A 20,604-nucleotide genomic window follows, 5' to 3' on the forward strand; every position below is an offset into this window, starting at 1 on the left:
TGCTACACTAAAAACTAAACAGTGCATCAGTTGCTCCTCAAAAAAAAAAACTAAACAGTGCAAACACAATGAAGAATTAAGATCTGCATAAAATAGTTGTTGTAAAAAAGCTTATATATTCATTTGTTGTTGTAAAAAAAACTTACAGTTTACATTACATTCTACTTCTATATTATCTATTGTTTTTACAAAAATTTGTTGCAAAAAAAAGTTTCCATTGCCACTGGGAAGTAAAGTTGTGTTTTCTAGTAAATCTCTAATGTACTTCTACTCCGTATAATTTTATAGCTGACGGCTCAAACTCGATGGTAAAATATAGTAGAATGTAACGTAAATTGTAAATAAATAATGAAACAAACCTTAGAGTACGTGCATGCTCCAAATTTTCGTAGAATTCGTAATATTGTAATCTAAAAAATTATATAATATTCTATTAAAATACCACAAACATTATACAATCAATATATATAACCAAGACGATATCCAAATAATAAAAACGTAAATTGTTAATCGAAATGGGATTGGTAAGTTATGAGCAGGAAGTCAGTAACTAACGAAAAAACACAATACAAAACAAAAGTTTGATGGTCTTACTTCAATAATAAGGTAGCTTTCGTCTTTTCTCTTCGCAACCTTTGTCTACCTACAATTCTGCAACCAAAGTAATATGAAGTTCATGTTTAGTCAATTAAATCACACAATTACTATAGCATGGCTGCACGAATTGAACGTATGAAAAATAAATTCAAAGAACTCAAGGTGAATGAAAAAGGGTAGGGGTAATATGCTTAAATAAATAGTACAAACAACAATAATACGGAAAATAGGCTAATCTAGCTCCAAGATCAAAACGAAAAAAACTTAAATATCAAAAGTTACGGGGGTGGAGGGGAGGGAGTTTAAAAAACCCTATTTATACACAGGGATAGGTAGCAATTAATTTGGTTTAGGATTTGTGCACACAAATATAATCTCTTTTACTACAGTTACAATTCTAATTATTGTTAATTTGTTATATACGTGGTAGTTGCTTTTATGGATAGTTTTTGTGCACACAAACGTAAATACACTGCTAAGACGGTTGAGAACTTAATATACTTTCAATTGTGGGTATGATATAGGAGTCTAGTATTAGCGTGCATATAAATCACTCGAAAGTCATTCACGTAAGTTGGACTCTCTGTAGTAGCTCGAAAAAAGCTTCCTTTATTAATATAGATAGATAGATAGATATAGATTTTTTTTTGCCAAATGAAATGTAAAAGTTTGATATAAAAATTGGAAATATCACTTAAATATAATTTAGGAAAGATACATATTATAATAATTAAAAGATTTTCCACTTTATTTTTTACATTAAAAATTATACTTTCCTAAATTGATTTTTGTTAATTTGTTATATACGTGGTAGTTGCTTTTATGGATAGTTTTTGTGCACACAAACGTAAATACACTCCTAAGTCGGTTGAGAACTTGATATACTTTCAATTGTGGGTATGATATAGGAGTCTAGTATTAGCGTGCATTAGGGCTGAGCAAAAAATCCGATTATCCGAACCGACCCGATATCCGATCTGTATCCGATCCGAAAAACCGGATATCCGATCCGAAATAAGCATTCGGATCGGATATCCGATCCGAAACTTTCGGATACGGATCGGATATCGGATACCAACTTCAAAAGTTTCGGATATCCGTATCCGAACCGAAACTTAGCTTTTGATTTTTTTTTCCTAGAAAAAAGTTGTTCACCCATTACATTTGGGCCGTCCAGTTAACTTATGTATTAACATTGGGCCTTAATTAAATTGGCCTACCTATAAATTACACAAGTAAGACTTTAACCCTAGCCATTCCTTTCATTTTGACACCCAGCAGCCATCTTCTCTTCCGTCTTTCACATTTTACCCAAATCACCATTTTTCTCATAATCTCATCTACTCCTATTTTACCCAATAATCAAGTTGAAGACTTTGTTAGTAAATCACCCCAAAATAACGTTTATTGGGAGTTCATCATTAACCACTCATTTATTTTGACCCATCGACTCCACTATTGTATCAACTCGACGACGCAAGATCTGAAGTCGTCACTCATGGCGACCCCCGTAATGCCGCCACAAGTGGCAACGCCTGCAACGACATCACACCCAACTCCATTTGGAAGCTCATATTTGTTAATTGTAATTTTGTTCAACATGTATTACTGATGTTGGTTTAGTTATGTTACTTCCACTTTCTGATTTTTGTAATGATTTCACTTCAATTAAGTTACTGTATAAATTGAGGAAGAGCCTTATTTGCCTCTTCAATGTTCCCATTTGTTTGAATTTGTGATTTTTTTCACGTATGAAACCTAACTTTGTGGAATCGGATCAGATAACGGATTCTCGGATATCCGATCCGATATTTTCGGATATCAAAAATCGGATACCCGAATGTTTCGGATCGGATATCGGATAGTAAAAAATTGGATTTTCGGATACGGATATCCGATCCGAAACTGATTTCGGATCGGATATCCGATCCATGCTCTGCCCTAGCGTGCATATAAATCACTCGAAAGTCATTCACGTAAGTTGGACTCTCTGTAGTAGCTCGAAAAAAGCTTCCTTTATTAATATATATATATATATATATATATATATATATAGAGAGAGAGAGAGAGAGAGAGAGAGAGAGAGAAAAAAAAAGGGTTCTAGTAAGTCCCTAATTCCTTATAAGGACCTTTGGATGAAGGGGATGGAGGGATGAGATTTCATCTCATTCAAGGGTCACAAATGAACCTCCCTAATCTCCCTCCCTAATCCTGTATAACTCCTCCTAATCTGTATAACTCCTTCCCCCATTCTAATCTCCCAACTCACTTCCTCATTCACTCATCCTCTCTCACTTCTCTCATTCACTCTTTCTCTCTCATTTTCCTCCCACCCTCTCTAAACAAAAACAAAAAAAACAAACTAAAAAAAAAAAAAAAAAAAACCAAAACAACCACTTCACCACAAGCCCAAACCAACCAACCACCACCCACGCCATCTTCCTCCACCCGCAGCAACCACAACCCACCACGACCCAACGTCTTGTCGTGCACGCTACCACGACCCACGTCCTGCCACCACCGCACAACACCTAACGTCCCACACCCCGTCTCGCCTCTTCTCCATCCCGTCTTCTCCATCCCGCACCTCCAGATTCGCTGCCACCGGAGACCGCCGCTCCTGCCGCCACCGCCTCCTCCTCCCTCCTCCTCCTGCCTCATCCACAACAACAACGCACCTGCTTCAATCTACTTTTTTTTCTTTTTTTTTCACCATATTTTCAGATCTAGGTATTTTTTGTCAAATTATTTTCATAATTTTTCAGTCGTCTTTTTTTTGGGTTGTTGGTGGGTCGTATGAATGGTGGTTTGTTGTGGTAATGGTGGTGAGGTGGTGGTTTTTGGTGTTGGTGGTGCTATTTTATGTGGAGTGGCGGTGTCGTGGTGGTAGGAGGTGGCTGTTGTTGTCGTCCTCCTTCCCGCCGTCTCTCCTTTTCTACTTTTTTTCTTCTTCTTCGTTCTCCGGTGAGGTTTGTGGTTGTAATTGGTGGTTCTTGTCGTGTGTAGAGGAGGTGTGGGTGCGGGCGGTGTCGGGGCTAGTGGGTGCGGGTGGTGGGGTCTGTGTGCAGTGGTGGAGGTTGTGAAGTGGTCTACCAGATTATGACACGTGTCCCTATATTATGTCATAACACACCCAACTCAATTCATTTACTCCTCATTTATGCGTCATTCTTCTCCTCTCTCTCTCTCTCTCTAACTCGAGCTCGCATCGCCATTAACGTTGAGCTTCCGACCGCCATTGCTAGTGAGCTTCCCATCCGCCATTATCCTCTCAAAACACACGGTCATTACTCTTCTCATTTACTTCATCCTTCTTCTTCTTCTCTCTCTCACTCTTCAACTCGTATTCAGCTCGTCACTCGCCATTAACGATGAGCTTCCGACCGCCATTGCTAGTGAGCTTCCCATCCGCCATTATCCTCTTCAAATCAGGTATTTTCGAAATAAGTTCCATATCCTCTTCGTCATTATCATTATGCTTAAATTACTTATTATTTTTGTGTTTATGCAGGTTTTAATTGTTTACTTAGCATAATCAAGCACCGTCGGAACGCCTAACATCAATTGAAAAGCAATTTTCCTGCTTCTTCGTACGATTTTCCCTCTTTCTTACCTATTATCACTTAAATTCAGTTAATTTTTGTAGCTTATTGTTATATTATCTTCAAACTTGGACTTAATGTTTGTTATCTGTTTGTTAAGATTTCGTTTCCCTGCTTTTTGTGAAACCTAGAACTTATTTTGTGAATCTAGGAGGTAAATTTGTGAAATCAGTAGCTTATTGTTATATTTCTTCAAACTTGGACTTAATGTTTGTCATCTGTTTGTTAAGATTTCGTTTACCTGCTTCTGTGAAACCTAGAACTTATTTTGTGAATCTATAAGGTAAATTTGTGAAACCAGCAGCTTATTGTTATATTATCTTCAAACTTAATCTAACTTCTGCTGTTGTTGCTTCATTTTTAATTTTAGTAGTTTTGCCTCTATTTTGCCAGTTTTTGCCTGCTTGAGTACGGTATTTTGTGATTAGCTTGTCATTCTTTGGCTGCGTGTTGCATTTTCAGAGGTTTGCATAAATTACACTAGCTACTTTGTCTTCTTAAATGTGTTGTTGCTTGAGTGTTCATTGAATAAGGTCTGAGATTACAAAGAAGCAGAGAAACAAATTAAGAAGAAAAGAGCAAAATAGATGACTTTAACCACTTATAATGACCAAGTTTCACAAAACAAGCCCTTAGATTCACTGAATAAGGTCTGAGATTCACAAAACAAGGTCTGTGAATTCACCAAATAAAGAAAGAGCAAAATAGATGATTTTAACCACTTATAATGACCAAGTTTCACAAAACAAGCCCTTAGATTCACTGAACAAGGTCTGAGATCCACAAAACAAGGTCTGAGAATCTAAACCTTTTTATTTTCCCTGCTTTTGTGATTCCTAGATCTAAATTTGTGACCCTCCTTCACCTTTGTTTATTTTCCCAGGTTGTTAGTCCAACTAACTAGGAATTTGGGTTTTGTATTTTCACATTTTTTTTTTAGTTCAAACTGGAATGTGCTTTTATGCAACATGAATTTCTATGTCTGAAATTGTTTAGTTCAAATGTTTTCCCTACCTTGGTGAATAACAATGTTCACTCGACGAGGCTACCTCTAGTATGAAGCGAGCTAGCATGAAGCAATAATAGCTTGATTCAGTGTTCAGATTGTACTCTTTTTACAGTTAATTAAGCTTGTGCTGGTGTATATTGCAGACATAACAACTTACAGTTAATTAGTGAAAGTACTTGCTGCTTGTTTTTTTAGTGCGAGAATGCATTAAAAGAGTAAACGGTCAAGTTTGAAGAAATCTATGAGCTTGTTTTGAGTTTCTATTTTTGCTTTTTTTGTTTTACTAATAGTTGTATTTCACTTGTTTCATAGACAAGTATGACAACTTGGTGCAATGGTTGTGTTGTTAATCTTCTTGACGAAGATCAAGTGTCATTTCGCGAACTTTATGTCACTGAAAAACAAACAGCTATGGATTTCTCTTTTTCGTCGTTAAAGGAAGTTATAGTGCTTGACCGTCACTATCAAGCATATCATTCTATTTTTAATAATCAAGATCTTATGCAATAAATCTTCTCTAAAATTGATCATTACGAAGATAAAGCACATATGGCGCTCGTATGTCGGAATTGGGCTCAACTATTTCTGATCCACAAAAGTGCACCTGGGGTCAGCGTGGCATATTGGCTTTCTGTAGACATAAATGATGTGAATGGTGTTCGTACTATTCGTACGGGTCCTAGAATAGTCTTTCAAACATGCAAATGTTTCATGACGGAGGATATTATTGCCCAATTCTTACTGCATTATCACCAAGCAAAAATTCCATCTCAGAGTACTCATCTAAATGCTCTTGATGATGTTGCACGCAGTCAAGTTAATGAGTCATTGCATGCTTTAGCTACGCCGAGTGAAGAACGAGATATAGCTATTGGCATTGCTGCTGACTTACTAGTCACTCGTAAAAATATATCTTTTCTTGACTTACCTTTGATGATGTATATATAGCCTAGAGTTGTCCCTTGTTTGTAATGTACTATCTGTATAACTAGGGCTTCACACTTTAAGGTTTTAACTTTGCCCTTTTGTTATTTTGTATAATTTCGTAGTAGTGTCAACCTTCTATATAATTATGTACGTCTTAGTTTAACATTTTGGATAACATAAATTATCATGTAATTTTGTACTTTGTTTTAAATATTTGCATGGATTACTTTTCTATGTATAATGCAATGTTCTTTACTTCTGATTTTCCATTTAATTTTGTATTTGTTTTCTTACATATTGTTCCATGCAATGAACAAGGGAAAGGGTTTAGGGTTGGATTAGGCGGATCCGCGGTAGAGGTCCGTCTAATCCAACCCTAAACCCTTTCCCGTCCCGTTTTTGGATACTCGGCCCCTCTAGTTAGATCCCGTCCCCCAAAAAGGGTTCACCCGGCCCCTCTAGGGTGTCTTTTGGTCTTCCGCCATTCGAATTAGTTGAGCAAGGGAAAGGGTTTAGGGTTGGATTAGGCGGATCCGCGGTAGCGGTCCGCCTAATCCAATCCTAAACCCTTTCCCGTCCCGTTTTAGGATACCCGGCTCCTCTAGTTAGATCCCGTCCCCCAAAAAGGGTTCACCCATCCCCCTGTAGGGTGTCTTTTGGTCTTCCTGCCCCTCGAATGAGTAGCAAGGGAAAGGATTTAGGGTTGGATTAGGCGGTCCGCTACCGCGGATCCGCCTAATCCAACCCTAAACCCTTTCCCGTCCCATTTTAGGACACCTGGCCCCCTACTTTAAATCCCGTCCCAAAAAAGGGGTTCACCCGTCCCCCTGTAGGGTGTCTTTTGGTCTTCCTGCTCCTCGAATGAGTAGCAAGGGAAAGGGTTTAGGGTTGGATTAGGCGGATCCGCGGTAGCGGTCCGCCTAATCCAACCCTAAACCCTTTTCCCGTCCCGTTTTAGGATACCCGACTCCTCTAGTTAGATCCCGTCCCCCAAAAAGGGTTCCCCCGTCCCTCTGTAGGGTGTCTTTTGGTCTTCCTGCCCGTCGAATGAGTAGCAAGGGAAAGGGTTTAGGGTTGGATTAGGCGGATCCGTGGTAGCGGTCCGCCTAATCCAACCCTAAACCCTTTTCCGTCCCGTTTTAGGACACCCGGCCCCCTACTTTAAATTCCGTCCCAAAAAAGGGGTTCACCCGTCCCCCCTGTAGGGTGTCTTTTGGTCTTCCTGTCCCTCGAATGAGTAGCAAGGGAAAGGGTTTAGGGTTGGATTAGGCGGATCCACGGTAGCGGTCCGCCTAATCCAACCCTAAACCCTTTCCCGTCCCGTTTTAGGACACCCGGCCCCCTACTTTAAATCCCGTCCCCAAAAAAAGGGTTTACCCGTCCCCCTTGTAGGGTGTCTTTTGGTCTTCCTACCCCTCGAATGAGTAGCAAGGGAAAGGGTTTAGGGTTGGACCTAATCCAACCCTAAACCCTTTCCCGTCCCGTTTTAGGACACTTATTTTGTGAATCCTGGAACTTATTTTGTGAATCCTAGAACTTATTTTGTGAACTTATTTTGTGAATTGTGGAACTTATTTTGTGAATCTTGGAACTTATTATGTGAATCCTGGAACTTATTTTGTGAATCCTGGAACTTATTTTGTGAACTTATTTTGTGAATCTTCTAACTTATTTTGTGACTGCTGGAACTTATTTTGTGAATGCTGGTACTTAATTTGTGAACCTTGGTACTTATTTTGTGAACCTTGGAACATATTTTGTGAATCTTGACCATAACATTCTGAAATTTGTAACTGAATTGTTGTATACTTTCCTTAGTTTCCATTTCCTTATTAATGAATTTTGCTATTTTAAATAATAAACAAACTAAATATAGTGAAGTTTTATTTATTTTGTGAACTTATTTCCCTTGCTTTGTGAATAATAGGCTTTACTGAGCAGTAGGAAGCAAAGCAAGGATGAAGCGACGTGTTGAACCAGCTACTGATTCTACTGAAGCACCTACTAAAGCTACTGAACCACTCTCTGAGCCAGATACAAAAAAGAAAAGAATTTACAAAGACAGACTGCCTGTGTTGAGGACTCAGATGTCTCCTGCTGGGCTTTACCACTTTCTCAACAATGCGGATAATCCACCATCAGATAACCAGATTCAAGCTATACAACAAATGGGATTTGGTTCTCTCTTGCTTCTTTAAACAGATGTTGTTCCGGGTACATTGGCGTATTGGCTAGTTTCGAATTACAACCCCTTTAAAGGATCGTTGTGTGATGGGAAACTCCCTGTTTTAGAGGAAGATATACATCTATCCCTGGGATTGCCAATGGGTCCAAACATTGTTGTTGAAGCAAAAATTGGAGATAAGTGCCCTTCTTATTTGTCTATTTTGGAGCAGTTCAGAAGTCAATACGAAGGTAGTTCCATTGAGGTCAAAGACATTATGCACAATGTAACACCCCGTAAATTTGAAAACTTTTATTATATTTTAAGAGTAATATTTTAATCTATTTTAATTTAATATTAATTTATTTGAAATAAAATTTATTTGATAAAATATAACTTTATTTTATTTTGAAGAAATGTAATCATTTTTGATAGTATAGAAATGTTTAAAAGTGATTTAAACTATATTTAAACCTTTTCCTTTGTTAAAATAGATTTCGGATAAAAGTCGTAAAATTGGGATTTTCCCATTTCTTACGGTCGTTGGGTAAACGAGTTTGGATATTGGGCATATGAGTACTTAATCTTTTAGTAAAATCGTGTTTAAGAACTTTACTTTTCTCGGAAATCGCGTTCGACGAATATTTTAATTTAAATTTAAACGAACCAAAACGTAAACAAATGACCCATCTCCCCATGTCTTTGGCTGGCCACCTACCCTCCATTTGTCCCCTCTTCCAATTTTCATTTCCTCCATAACTCAATTTATCTCCTCCTTCTCTCAAACACCAAAAACCCACTAAAAATCTTCCTTACAATCCATAAATCCACCATAAATCCTTCATTTCTCCACCAAATCTCATAAAAATTATATATTTGGAATCCTCTCTTCAATCCTCATCTACTAGTAAGCTTTATTTTCATTTCCCCCAATTTTTGTTTAAGACACTTTTTTTAGGGTTTCGAATTTAAGCTTAATAATTGTGTTTTTGTTATTTTTATAGGTGAAGAATTTGAAGATGAGTTAGGTGACTCATATGTTGTTGAAGATGAAGAGAAATTTTGGGTTTTAGAAGCTTTCTCAAGTTATTACTTGTCTCTTTGCTAACTTAAGGTAACTATTCCGAGTTACTCGACGAATTAATGTCACATTAGTAGTTGTATTCGTTGTTTGTTGTTGTTTGTTGTTGTTGTTGTTGTTGTTGTTGTTGTTGTTGTTTGTTGTTGTTTGAGACGATCTTGTTGATAAATAAATGAATGGAGTAAGATGAGTATGATTATGTTTAATTTATGTTAACCATTTGTATGTTATTGTTTAGAACAAATTTGGATGAGTAATTATGTGTTGTGACAAATCCGCGTGTTGGCTGGACCGTGTCAGTACCGGACCGAGACGTTTTCCAATTTTTCCAAAAATATGACAGATTGAACGGCATCGAAAAATTAGGTGGTTTAGCCACTTGAATCACTCAATTCGGAGTCCGTATGAGTAAATGGCGTCGTTTTATCGAAAAAATTTATAGAAAGATACTGTTCACAGACCCGTGGCACTGTTCACAGCAGCGAAACAGGCCCGTGACGGGCCGCGGCAGGCCCGTGATTGACCCGGGGTTGGTCCGTGACTTTGGGGTCGGGTTTTGGGCTTTAATGTTGAATGTTTGAGTTCTTTGGAGTATGTATTTAAGCATGGTGGTACTTTTAGCATGTGATTAGTTTTATTATGCTAAAATTATGTTGAATTAGCCATTTTTGTAAATTAAAATAAAGTCTTTAGTTTGATAGCATTCACATGTTAAGAATTGAAATTTAGCATGAGAATGACATTGTGATAATTATTATGATTTGGGCCAAAAGTAGGCCAAGACTCTGAGCTGGGCCAGATTGACCAAACGAGTTTGGTCAAACTAGGTTTAAACCGGTCAGCCTCGATTTGACCAATGACCCGTCGCGGGACTAGGGTCGAGAGTTTGTCTTTGAGGTGAGATTGGTTGTTATTGGATGTTTTATGTTATGCCTTGATATTTGTAATTATCATTTCACATGTTGGTTGTTGGATGAATTGGTTGCCTAATACTTGAGTCTTCTTGCCTTGTTTCCATTTTAGTTTATTCTCATGGATTATAATATTGATGGTTAGCTATAATTTGGTTATTGATGACATTGAGGATATGGCTGGATTGTTTGCTGAATAGACATTTATATAGCCTTTCACATGATAGAATGTTAGCATTATGTTTGAAAGTTGGACTCTTTGCCCCTCTTATGGTTAAGTGGGTGTCCTACTTGTCTTAAGTGTTGTAGGCTAAAGCATTCAGTTGGGACTAGGTCCTAGGTGAGTGACTTCGGTCGATGTCATAGATAGGCCCTTATAGTCTTTGACGAGTGTATGTTCACAGCTTAATAGCCTTTGTGTCTTAGCTTGGTGGGCTTATATCCAAGTTAGGGCATGACCTCCTGACGTACTCGTAGAAGTATGTGGTCAGCTTAAGTACTAGCCAACCCTTTGGTGGACTCCTTAGGGGTACTCATGTGTGTGATCATGGGTCTTGGATGCGGTATTTTCCGCATGTCGCTAGGTCTGCGCAGGTTTAGGACTAGGGTGTTTACCTTACCTAGTGGTATAGACTCGATTCTGAGTGACTATTGACTGTACTAGGAACTTATGCCTGTCTCTAGATATATTGTCCTTTCTTGTTTGGTGATTCTATGAATCATAGAAGGTGAGATACAAGCCGGCTATGGTTGATAGAGTTTGGATTCCTGGATGTTATGTGATTCATATGATAGTGTAGTATGAGTCGGTCTAGTATTCACATGCTAGGACTATGTGTTGTTATATTGTTGTTCACATGATAAGCACGATTGTCTAGCATCTATATGTTAAGGCTATGTGTTATTCATATTCATATTATTATGTTTACATGTTATATTAATTATGACATTTCGTAATTTGGGAGAACTCGGAGTTACTCCCCACTGACTGTGGCTTTCGTATTTGTATAAAATGCGATTGACAGGTAGGTGATGCATATATGGGGTACATGGACGAGCTAGCGAGTAAAGTAACCTTGGGACCTAGATTGGCTTCATTTCTTTGTGACCCTTAAACACTTTTTATGTCATATACTTCTAGGGACATATGTCTCCCTTTTTCATATTTGGGTTGTATAACTTTGTTTCGCGACTTTAGCGATGTTTTATTTGTGAGATTTACTTTAGACCTTGCATGTTTGACACCTTCCCATTTGGATATTTTTATAACAGGTTCAGGTTTTAAAAATTACAGGTTTTTACCCAAATGAACCTATTACAAACATATCCATGCAGTTTTTATCTAGAATTATGTGTTTACTTTTCCGCAATGAATGAGGGTGTCACAGTTGGTATCAGAGCATATTTGCTCCCGACGCACGTTTGTGCACCCCCAATATAAATAACTTGACCTTAAAATAATAAACTTGAGAGATGGGTAGGATGGGTAGACTTAGGACTTTATGTTGTAGTCTCTTTATGTTTGCTCTTTGTTAGGTTCTAACATGTTTGTTGATTGTCATTTAATTACTGTTGTATCCTTGGATCAATGACCGTGAGCTTACCTACATGGAGATCAAGATTTGGTGCCCATTGCTGAGGATCGAAGCCTTTTCAACCTTTGAAGAATGTTTCTACTCCCTTGAAGATGTTTCTCATTCTTTGTGTACCTTGCTCTGTTCTTTACTTCTTAATGCTTATTCCTTCTTCTAAATCCTCTTTTCTTATTCCTTGTAAGTCACTCTTGTATTCTCTAACTAGTCCTTTGTTTCTTGCTTATCCTCCTTTAACGCCTTTTGATGGTACTCTTTCTTTTGAGGAATGTTGACCTTGGTTGGAAATTTGACCTTTGAGGAGATTGTTGGTGTTTGACCCTTAACCCTGGTTTTGAGAGGATTTGATGTTGGAAAGACTTAGGTAGTGTGGTGAGACATACTTAGTGATTCTTAGACCTAGATCCTTGATAAGGTGAGTATATTTGATTGGTGGATTCTGTGTGTCAAGTGTGAGTTGCATTTGTTACTAAGGTTGTAGGACTTGGCTTTGTGGTTTATGTCTGTGATTTGTGAGGCTTGGGAAGTGTAGTGAGACGTGTCTTGGAATACTAGTGCTTAGTGCCTGACTTAAAATGGATGAAATTGAATGGTGGGATTATTAATTGGTCTAAGTGATTGATCTTAATTACTACTTGAGGCATGGAATGAGAGTGAGACTAAGCTACGTTGTTGGGAAATCTTAGCACTTGTTTTAGTAACTAGAAAGGATAATGGTATGGTTGACGCCAATTGTTAAGTTTAAGGACATAGTTTTAATTTATGGTGTTAGGATGTAGGAATTTAGAGATTGGAATTAGGACCCTTGATTGAAGATTTTATCATTTTGAGAAACCCATGGTTGACACTAGTTGGATATGAGTATAACTTTGTTGGAAACCCTGACCTTGACCTTGTGGAAGTTGTTTGTGGATGTTTGAGGATTTGGAGTGATCAGATCACACTTATAGTGGAGTACTTTGTTTCACGGAATTGCTTAGGATGAAGTAACATGAGTGTTTTGAGGAAATCCTTGGGAGTGTTTTGGTCATACGTTTTGTTGTTGGGAAGTTTTCGGAACCGTTTAGGCTGATGTGGTAATTTGGGATTTGAGTACTTGGCGTTTCCTTCTTGTCTAATTCCCTTCTTCTTTGACCATGAGCGTTACCGTTGATACCTCCTTTCCTCGCTTCATCTTGCTCATGATCTTGAATTAGCCGCCGTGGTACATGCCTTGAAGACATAGAGGCATTACCTTATTGGAGTTCAATGCCGCATTTATACTGATCATAAGAGTTTGAGGTGTATCTTTACCCAGAAAGAATTGAATATGAGGCAAAGAAGATGGCTAGAGTTGGTGAATGATTATGATGCCGAGTTGATTTATCATGAAGGGAAAGCAAATGGGGTGGCCGATGCTTTGAGTAGGAAGACTAGTCACTCTTTGAGCACTATCCGTGTGGTACCTGATGAACTTACGACGGAATTTCAAAAGTTAGGGATAAGCCTTGTTGGGAAGGGCTTTGACTATCTTAGTGCCTTGAGTGCAGAACCCGACTTTTACCGTGAGATCCGTACTTGCCTACCTGAGGATGCTACTTTCAGGTCCATTCAAGCAAAAATCCAACTTGGGCAAGCTAAGGATTGTGTAGTGGATAGTGATGGATACCTTCGTTACCAAGGTAGGATGTATGTTCCGAGAGTAGCCGAGTTGAGGAAGAAGATCCTTGATGAAGCTCGCCTTTCTCCTTACTCTATTCATCCTGGTGGTGACAAGATGTATAAAGACTTGAGATTACAGTTCTGGTGGCCTAGGATGAAGATTGATGTCCTAGAGTATGTTAGCAAGTGTCTTACCTGTCAGAAAGTGAAGATCGAGCATCAGAAACCCGGAGGTTTGCTACAACCTTTGGATGTTCCCCTTTGGAAGTGGGAGTCCATTTCCATGGACTTTGTGATGGCTTTACCTAAGACTGCTAGCGGAAAAGATGCTGTTTGGGTGGTTGTAGATCGATTGACCAAATGTGCTAGGTTTATACCTATCAAGGAGACATGGAAATTAGATGTCCTAGCTGGTGCCTACGTGAAAGAGATAGTACGCTACCATGGAGTGCCTAAGGATATAGTTTCAGATCGTGACCCTAGATTCTGTTCCCGTTTCTGGACTGCTTTGCAAGAAGCCATGGGTAGTAAGCTACCGATGAGTACCGCTTTTCATCTTTGCTCTGGATGGACAGACCGAGAGGACTATCCAGACTTTAGAGGACCTCCTCCGTGCTTGTGCTTTAGACTTCCACACTTCTTGGGAGAAATGTTTACCTCTTGTCGAATTCTCCTACAACAATAGCTATCATTCCTCTATCAAGATGTCACCTTATGAAGCTTTGTACGGTAGGAAGTGCCGTAGTCCTGTTTGTTGGGATCAAGTCCAAGATGCTCATGTGTTGGGACCCGATTTGGTGACTGAGACCATCAATCAGGTTCAGATCATTCGAGAGCGTATGAAAGCCGCTCAAGACCGACAGAAATGTTATGCCGATGTCCGTCGTCGATCACTTACCTTTGAGGTTGATGATCGAGTGTTCCTTAAGGTATCACCTATGAAAGGGGTGAAACGGTTTGGTGTGAAAGGAAAGCTGAGTCCCAAATACATTGGACCTTTCCGTGTGCTTGAGAAGATTGGCCCCGTTGCTTATCGTTTAGAGTTGCCCCCGAATTTGAGCAAGGTTCATAATGTCTTCCATGTATCTCAGTTGAGGAAGTACATTAGTGATCCGAGCCATGTTATTCAAGAAGAAACCCCAGATTTGGAACCCAACTTGGCTTTGGAAGAAAGGCCGATCCGAATCCTCGAAAGGGCAAACAAGCAACTTAGAAACAAAGTGGTGCCCCCAGTTCGTATACTTTGGCGTTGTGGAAATGTCGAAGAAGAAACTTGGGAGCCTGAATCCTCTATGTTAGCTAAATATCCCGAACTTTTCTCGTGAGGTAATCTTCTTTCCTTTATCTAATTCTTGTGAGTTTTAGCTATCCTTTCGAGTGTTCCTCTCCTTCTCTTAAATACTCTCCGCGTTAGTAGTCCTTGCCTAGTTGTTTAAAAGTCGTAGTTAGAGTTTGGTCATAGCTAGTGGAGTTATTATCCTTTTTATAGAGTTTCGAACTAAAGATTTTTGAAAATGTTTTACTGTTTTCCACTGGTTTTAACGTCAATGAGTGAAAAAGCTTGTTATTGGAGACGTCCGATAATTGGTTTTCTCATTTGTTGGTGTAAAAATATATATTTTTGTGTCTTTGATTTGGAATGTTGATGTTTTTGAACGGCCGACGAGAATATTCCGTTCCATTGAAAAGACACTTATATTTCATACGTTCATATTTCGAATATTTCGTTTACTTGATTTTAAAAAGATAGACCTACATATATACAATGTTCCTTCTTCTAAGTTTCGGGGACGAAACTTCCTAAAAGGAGGGATGATTGTAACACCCCGTAAATTTGAAAACCTTTATTATATTTTAAGAGTAATATTTTAATCTATTTTAATTTAATATTAATTTATTTGAAATAAAATTTATTTGATAAAATATAACTTTATTTTATTTTGAAGAAATGTAATCATTTTTGATAGTTTAGAAATGTTTAAAAGTGATTTAAACTATATTTAAACCTTTTCCTTTGTTAAAATAGATTTCGGATAAAAGTCGTAAAATTGGGATTTTCCCATTTCTTACGGTCGTTGGGTAAACAAGTTTGGATATTGGGCATATGAGTACTTAATCTTTTAGTAAAATCGTGTTTAAGAACTTTACTTTTCTCGGAAATCGCGTTCGACGAATATTTCTAATTTCCGTCGAAACGAACCAAAACGTAAACAAATGATCCATCTCCCCATGTCTTTGGCTGGCCACCTACCCTCCATTTGTCCCCTCTTCCAATTTTCATTTCCTCCATAACTCAATTTATCTCCTCCTTCTCTCAAACACCAAAAACCCACTAAAAATCCTCCTTACAATCCATAAATCCACCATAAATCCTTCATTTCTCCACCAAATCTCATAAAAATTATATATTTGGAATCCTCTCTTCAATCCTTATCTACTAGTAAGCTTTATTTTCATTTCCCCCAATTTTTGTTTAAGACACTTTTTTTAGGGTTTCGAATTTAAGCTTAATAATTGTGTTTTTGTTATTCTTATAGGTGAAGAATTTGAAGATGAGTTAGGTGACTCATATGTTTTTGAAGATGAAGAGTAATTTTGGGTTTTAGAAGTTTTCTCAAGTTATTACTTGTCTCTTTGCTAACTTAAGTTAACTATTCCGAGTTACTCGACGAATTAATGTCACATTAGTAGTTGTATTCGTTGTTTGTTGTTGTTTGTTGTTGTTCTTGTTGTTGTTTCACTACAAGAAAACACGATAAAGGCGACAGACATACTACAGTCGCCAAATTGGCGACAGGAAAAAAAAAACGGGCGACCACTATCCGTCGCCAATTTGGCGACTATACCTTTTTATCCAAAAATCCGTATGAAATCCACGGGCGACGCAATATTATCCAAATTGGCGACCGAAATCGATCGCCAATTTTGGCGACCAAAACCGTCGCCAATTTGGCGACCAAAACGGTCGCCAACCCTCTGTTTATTTTTTTTTCGCCAATTTCTTCACCCCGTCCCCTTCATTCACTTCAATCACAACTTAAAAAAAAAAAAAAACGCAGCAGTTTGTCCGACGATCCGACGCCACCACCAATTACAACCACCGGACGCCACCACTCGCCGCCGCCATCCGCACACTACATCCCTACCGACCCTTTGTTTATAATAAAGGTTTGTTTTCGACTCAAATCGATTTAATTACTTCAATCCTTCATATTTTGTTTAAGTTGTGATGTTTATTTAGTATCTAGTTGTAATTTATACATTAGTGATGCTTATTATTGTATGTAGTTGTAATTTAATTAGCATTTTTGTTAATTAATTTGAGTTAGGGTTAGAAATTGGGGTTTTTGTTAAATTAGTAATGTGATTTGATTAGGGGATTGTATAAGGTAGTATAGTTTTAAGAAGGTAGAAATTGGGGTTTTTGTTAAATTAGTAATGTGATTTGATTAGTGATGCTTAGTTTTAGTAATATTGAAGTAGTATTGTTGAAGGTAGTATAGTTTTATGAAGGTAGTATAAATTTGCCTTATAATTAACCAAATTAAGTTAGAATGATTTAATTAGCATTTTTGTTAATTAATTTGAGTTAGGGTTAGAAATTAGCATTTTTGACAACTTGTATAATTAACCAAATTAATTAAGTTAGAATGATTTAATTAGCATTTTTAAAAAATTAATTAGCATTTTTCTTGAATGATTGATGCCTTTCAGTCTAATGATTTCATTAATGACGACCGTGTACCAATGATTGATGAAGAACAACCAAACCCAAGAGCAAAAGCCTTTTTTGACATGCTAAGTGCTTCCGAAAAAACCTTATATGAGGGGAGTAGAATGACATTGTTACAAGTTGCATCCAGGATAGTTTCTTTAAAATGTGAGTATAATATGCCATTTAAAGCCGTTGATAGTATTGCTACGTTGGTTGAGGATGTTATACCCGATAATAATGTTATGACCCGAAATTTCTATAATACCAAGAAAGTGGTCAAAGGTCTTCAACTTCCACATGAAAAGATTGATGCATGTCCTAAAGGATGTATGCTTTTTTGGAAAGATGATGCTTTGCTTGACAAATGTAAGAAATGTCAAAGGGATAGATATGAGACAAGTGAAGGAAATATTGTTTTGAAGGGGAAGAAGGGTAATAAAAGGAGTGGAAAGAGAAAGAAACCAATATCAGAAAACACATTAATTTATTTTCCATTAGCTCCTAGACTTCAAAGAATGTATGCCACGAAAAATCTTGCCAACCAAATGAGATGGCACAAAGAAAATCCTCGTACACCAGGAAAGATGTGTCATCCGAGTGACGGGGAGGAGTGGAAGCGTTTTGATAGGTTATATCCCGATTTTGCCGAGGAACCTCGCAATGTGAGACTTGGCTTGTGTACGGATGGGTTTGACCCTTTTGGTCAGTTTGGTAGAAACTACTCCTGTTGGCCCGTAATGACCACGCCGTACAACTTACCTCCTTGGCTTTGTCTGAAAAGACAATTTATTTTCCTCTCTTTACTTATTCCGGCCCCGATAACCCAAAAAACCATCTGGATGTTTATTTACAACCGTTCTTTGGAGGAACTGAAGTATTTGTGGGAAGTTGGTGTAGAAACATTTGATGTGTCGAAGAAGCAAAATTTCCAACTAAGAGCTTCATTGTTATGGACTATAAATGATTTTCCCGCATATGGTATGCTATCGGGATGGGCAAACCGGGCGAAAGGCATGTCCTTATTGCATGGATAGGAGTAAAGCATTTTATCTTCCTAATTCCAAAAAAATTAGTTGGTTTGATTGTCATAGATGTTTCTTACCGGATGGACATATTCATAGAGAGAACAAGAAATCTTTCTTAAAAGGTAAGGAGGTGCGTGACAATGCTCCGGTTCGACTCCAAGGGGATGAGATATGGGAGGCTGTACGTGATTTGCCAACAACTGTCGATGGGACTGAAGAAGAGTTTAAAGAGTTGAAAAAGAAAAAAATGGTTGGTTTAAAAGAAGTATTTTTGGGAGCTTCCCTCTTTGGAAAACAATGTTGATCGAGACACAATTTGGATGTGATGCACATAGAGAAGAACTTCTTTGAGTTACTTATTCATACGATTATGGATGTAAAAGGAAAGACACGTGATGATATTAATTCAAGAATAGAATTGAAGAAATTTTGTGATCGTCCTAAACTTCATATTCGTAAGGATGGGGCTAAACCAAAAGCCATATTTACTCTTGACAAAGCTCAAAGAAAGGTATTGTGCGATTGGATAGGAAACTTGAAGTTTCCCGATGGATATGCATCCGATTTGAGCCGTTGTGTTGATTTGAAGGAACTGAAGTTGAAAGGGTTGAAAAGTCATGATTGTCATGTTTTCATGGAGCGCTTATTACCCGTGGCTTTTAAAAATTTACTCCCGACTACGATTTGGAATGCGATTCTGAGAAATAAGTCAATTTTTTAGAGATTTATGTTCCTCCACGATATCGGTTGAGGACATGAGTCGTTTAGAAGACCAAATACCAGAAATTTTGTGTAAACTTGAGATGATATTTCCGCCTTCTTTTTCAATTCGATGGAGCATCTACCTATCCATTTGCCATATGAAGCTAAAGTTGGTGGACCCGTCCAATATAGGTGGATGTATCCTTTCGAAAGGTTTCTTAATCATGTGAAGAAAAAAATTGGTAATAAAGCTCGTGTGGAAGGTTCTATATGCAATGCCTACCTAACGGAAGAGATTGCCAATTTTTGCTCTCTTTATTTTGAAAAACATATTGAGACCAAAGCAAAATACTTGAATATTGATGAAGCGGATGAACTAGACACAAGTATACCCAAGTGTTTCCAAATGCAGGATGAAATAGGGTGTTCATCAGTTGGGGGAACAAGATTTCTGGATGACAAGGAGTATAACCGTGCCCACCTTTATGTGCTATCTAATTGTGAGGTTTTGGAGCCATATGAAGCTCAATTTGTGACAGATTTCATTAAAGATCACCCTAATGTGAACAGAGAGGATGTTTGGCATAAGCATGAGGATCAATTTCCAGCCTGGTTTCGGAAGCATGTATGTAAGCTAAATATTCAAGATGATGTGATAAGAAGCTTGGCTTTGGGTCCTTCTCGAAAGGTTGTGACGTGGAATCGATATTCAATTAATGGGTTTAAGTTTCAAACATTTGACTATGGCAAAAGTAAGGCTAAATGCAACTACGGCGTTACTATTTCTTCTCTTGATGGCAATGATTATTATGGCATATTAGAGGATATCTTTGAGTTGTGCTACAATGGCCGGGATAGGAGTTATAAAACCGTCTTATTCAAGATTCAATGGAGGGATAATTCCGTAGCTGGAACGAGAGTCCATGATCGTTACAAACTCGTGGAAGTGAATCATACTCGAACCTACTCTCAATATGACCCATTTATACTTGAACAACAAGCTCATCAAGTTTATTTTGCATCTCTTCCGAGCACAAGCAATGATAGACAACAAAAGCAATGGTGGGCCGTTTTTAAAACAAAGGCACGATCAGAAGTTGATACATCTTTTTTCCAAGAAGAGGTTGTATCAGAAACAGTTTTGTCCCCAGTTGATCATGATGAAATTATTTATGCAAATGAGATAGAAGCGGAGGAGGAGTTAGAAGAGGAAGAAGAAGAGAATGATAAGGAGAGGGATGGGATAGAAGAGGGGGAAGAAGAAGAAGAAGAGGAGGAGGAAGAGGAAGAAGAAGAAGAAGAAGAAGAAGAAGAAGAAGAAGAAGATGAGGATGATGATGATGATGAGTAAGAGAAGGTATTAAAAGTATACATATCAAAATTTGGAAACAATTATTAGCGTTTTATTTTGTCTTTTATACTTGTTTATTAGGTTTTATTTTTTTGTATCTTATAATAATTATCTTGTAATATTTGCTAACACTTTTTATTCAATTGTAGTACACATGGCTCCTGGAGGAAGTAGGCAGCGCGGAGGCTATAGTGAGGGAGGTAGTAGCTCCCGAGAGCAGGAGGAGGACGTTGACCGTTCTACTACGGAGGTGAGTGAGGAGGAGGAGGAGGTTGCTATACCCCGAC

General features: G+C 38.0%; 1 protein-coding gene across 2 annotated transcripts; it reads left to right on the forward strand.

Annotated features, from left to right (window-relative positions):
• The first annotated feature begins 16,604 nt into the window (after positions 1-16,604).
• LOC141614957 (uncharacterized) lies at positions 16,605-20,600 on the forward strand. Of its 2 annotated transcripts, none has more exons than XR_012529499.1 (2): positions 16,605-16,692; positions 20,467-20,600. XR_012529499.1 is itself a non-coding variant. In XM_074433603.1 (2 exons), the coding sequence occupies exon 1, from the start codon at positions 19,163-19,165 to the stop codon at positions 20,315-20,317; it is 1,155 nt and encodes a 384-aa protein (XP_074289704.1). In that variant the 5' UTR covers positions 19,137-19,162; the 3' UTR covers positions 20,318-20,323; positions 20,467-20,600. The 2 variants fall into 2 exon arrangements, 1 of the variants encoding a protein (XP_074289704.1); XM_074433603.1 differs by lacking the exon at positions 16,605-16,692 and adding an exon at positions 19,137-20,323.
• Positions 20,601-20,604: the final 4 nt, after the last annotated feature.

The sequence above is a fragment of the Silene latifolia genome, chromosome 11 (assembly GCF_048544455.1).
Source record: "Silene latifolia isolate original U9 population chromosome 11, ASM4854445v1, whole genome shotgun sequence".
Classification (NCBI taxonomy): Eukaryota; Viridiplantae; Streptophyta; class Magnoliopsida; order Caryophyllales; family Caryophyllaceae; genus Silene; species Silene latifolia.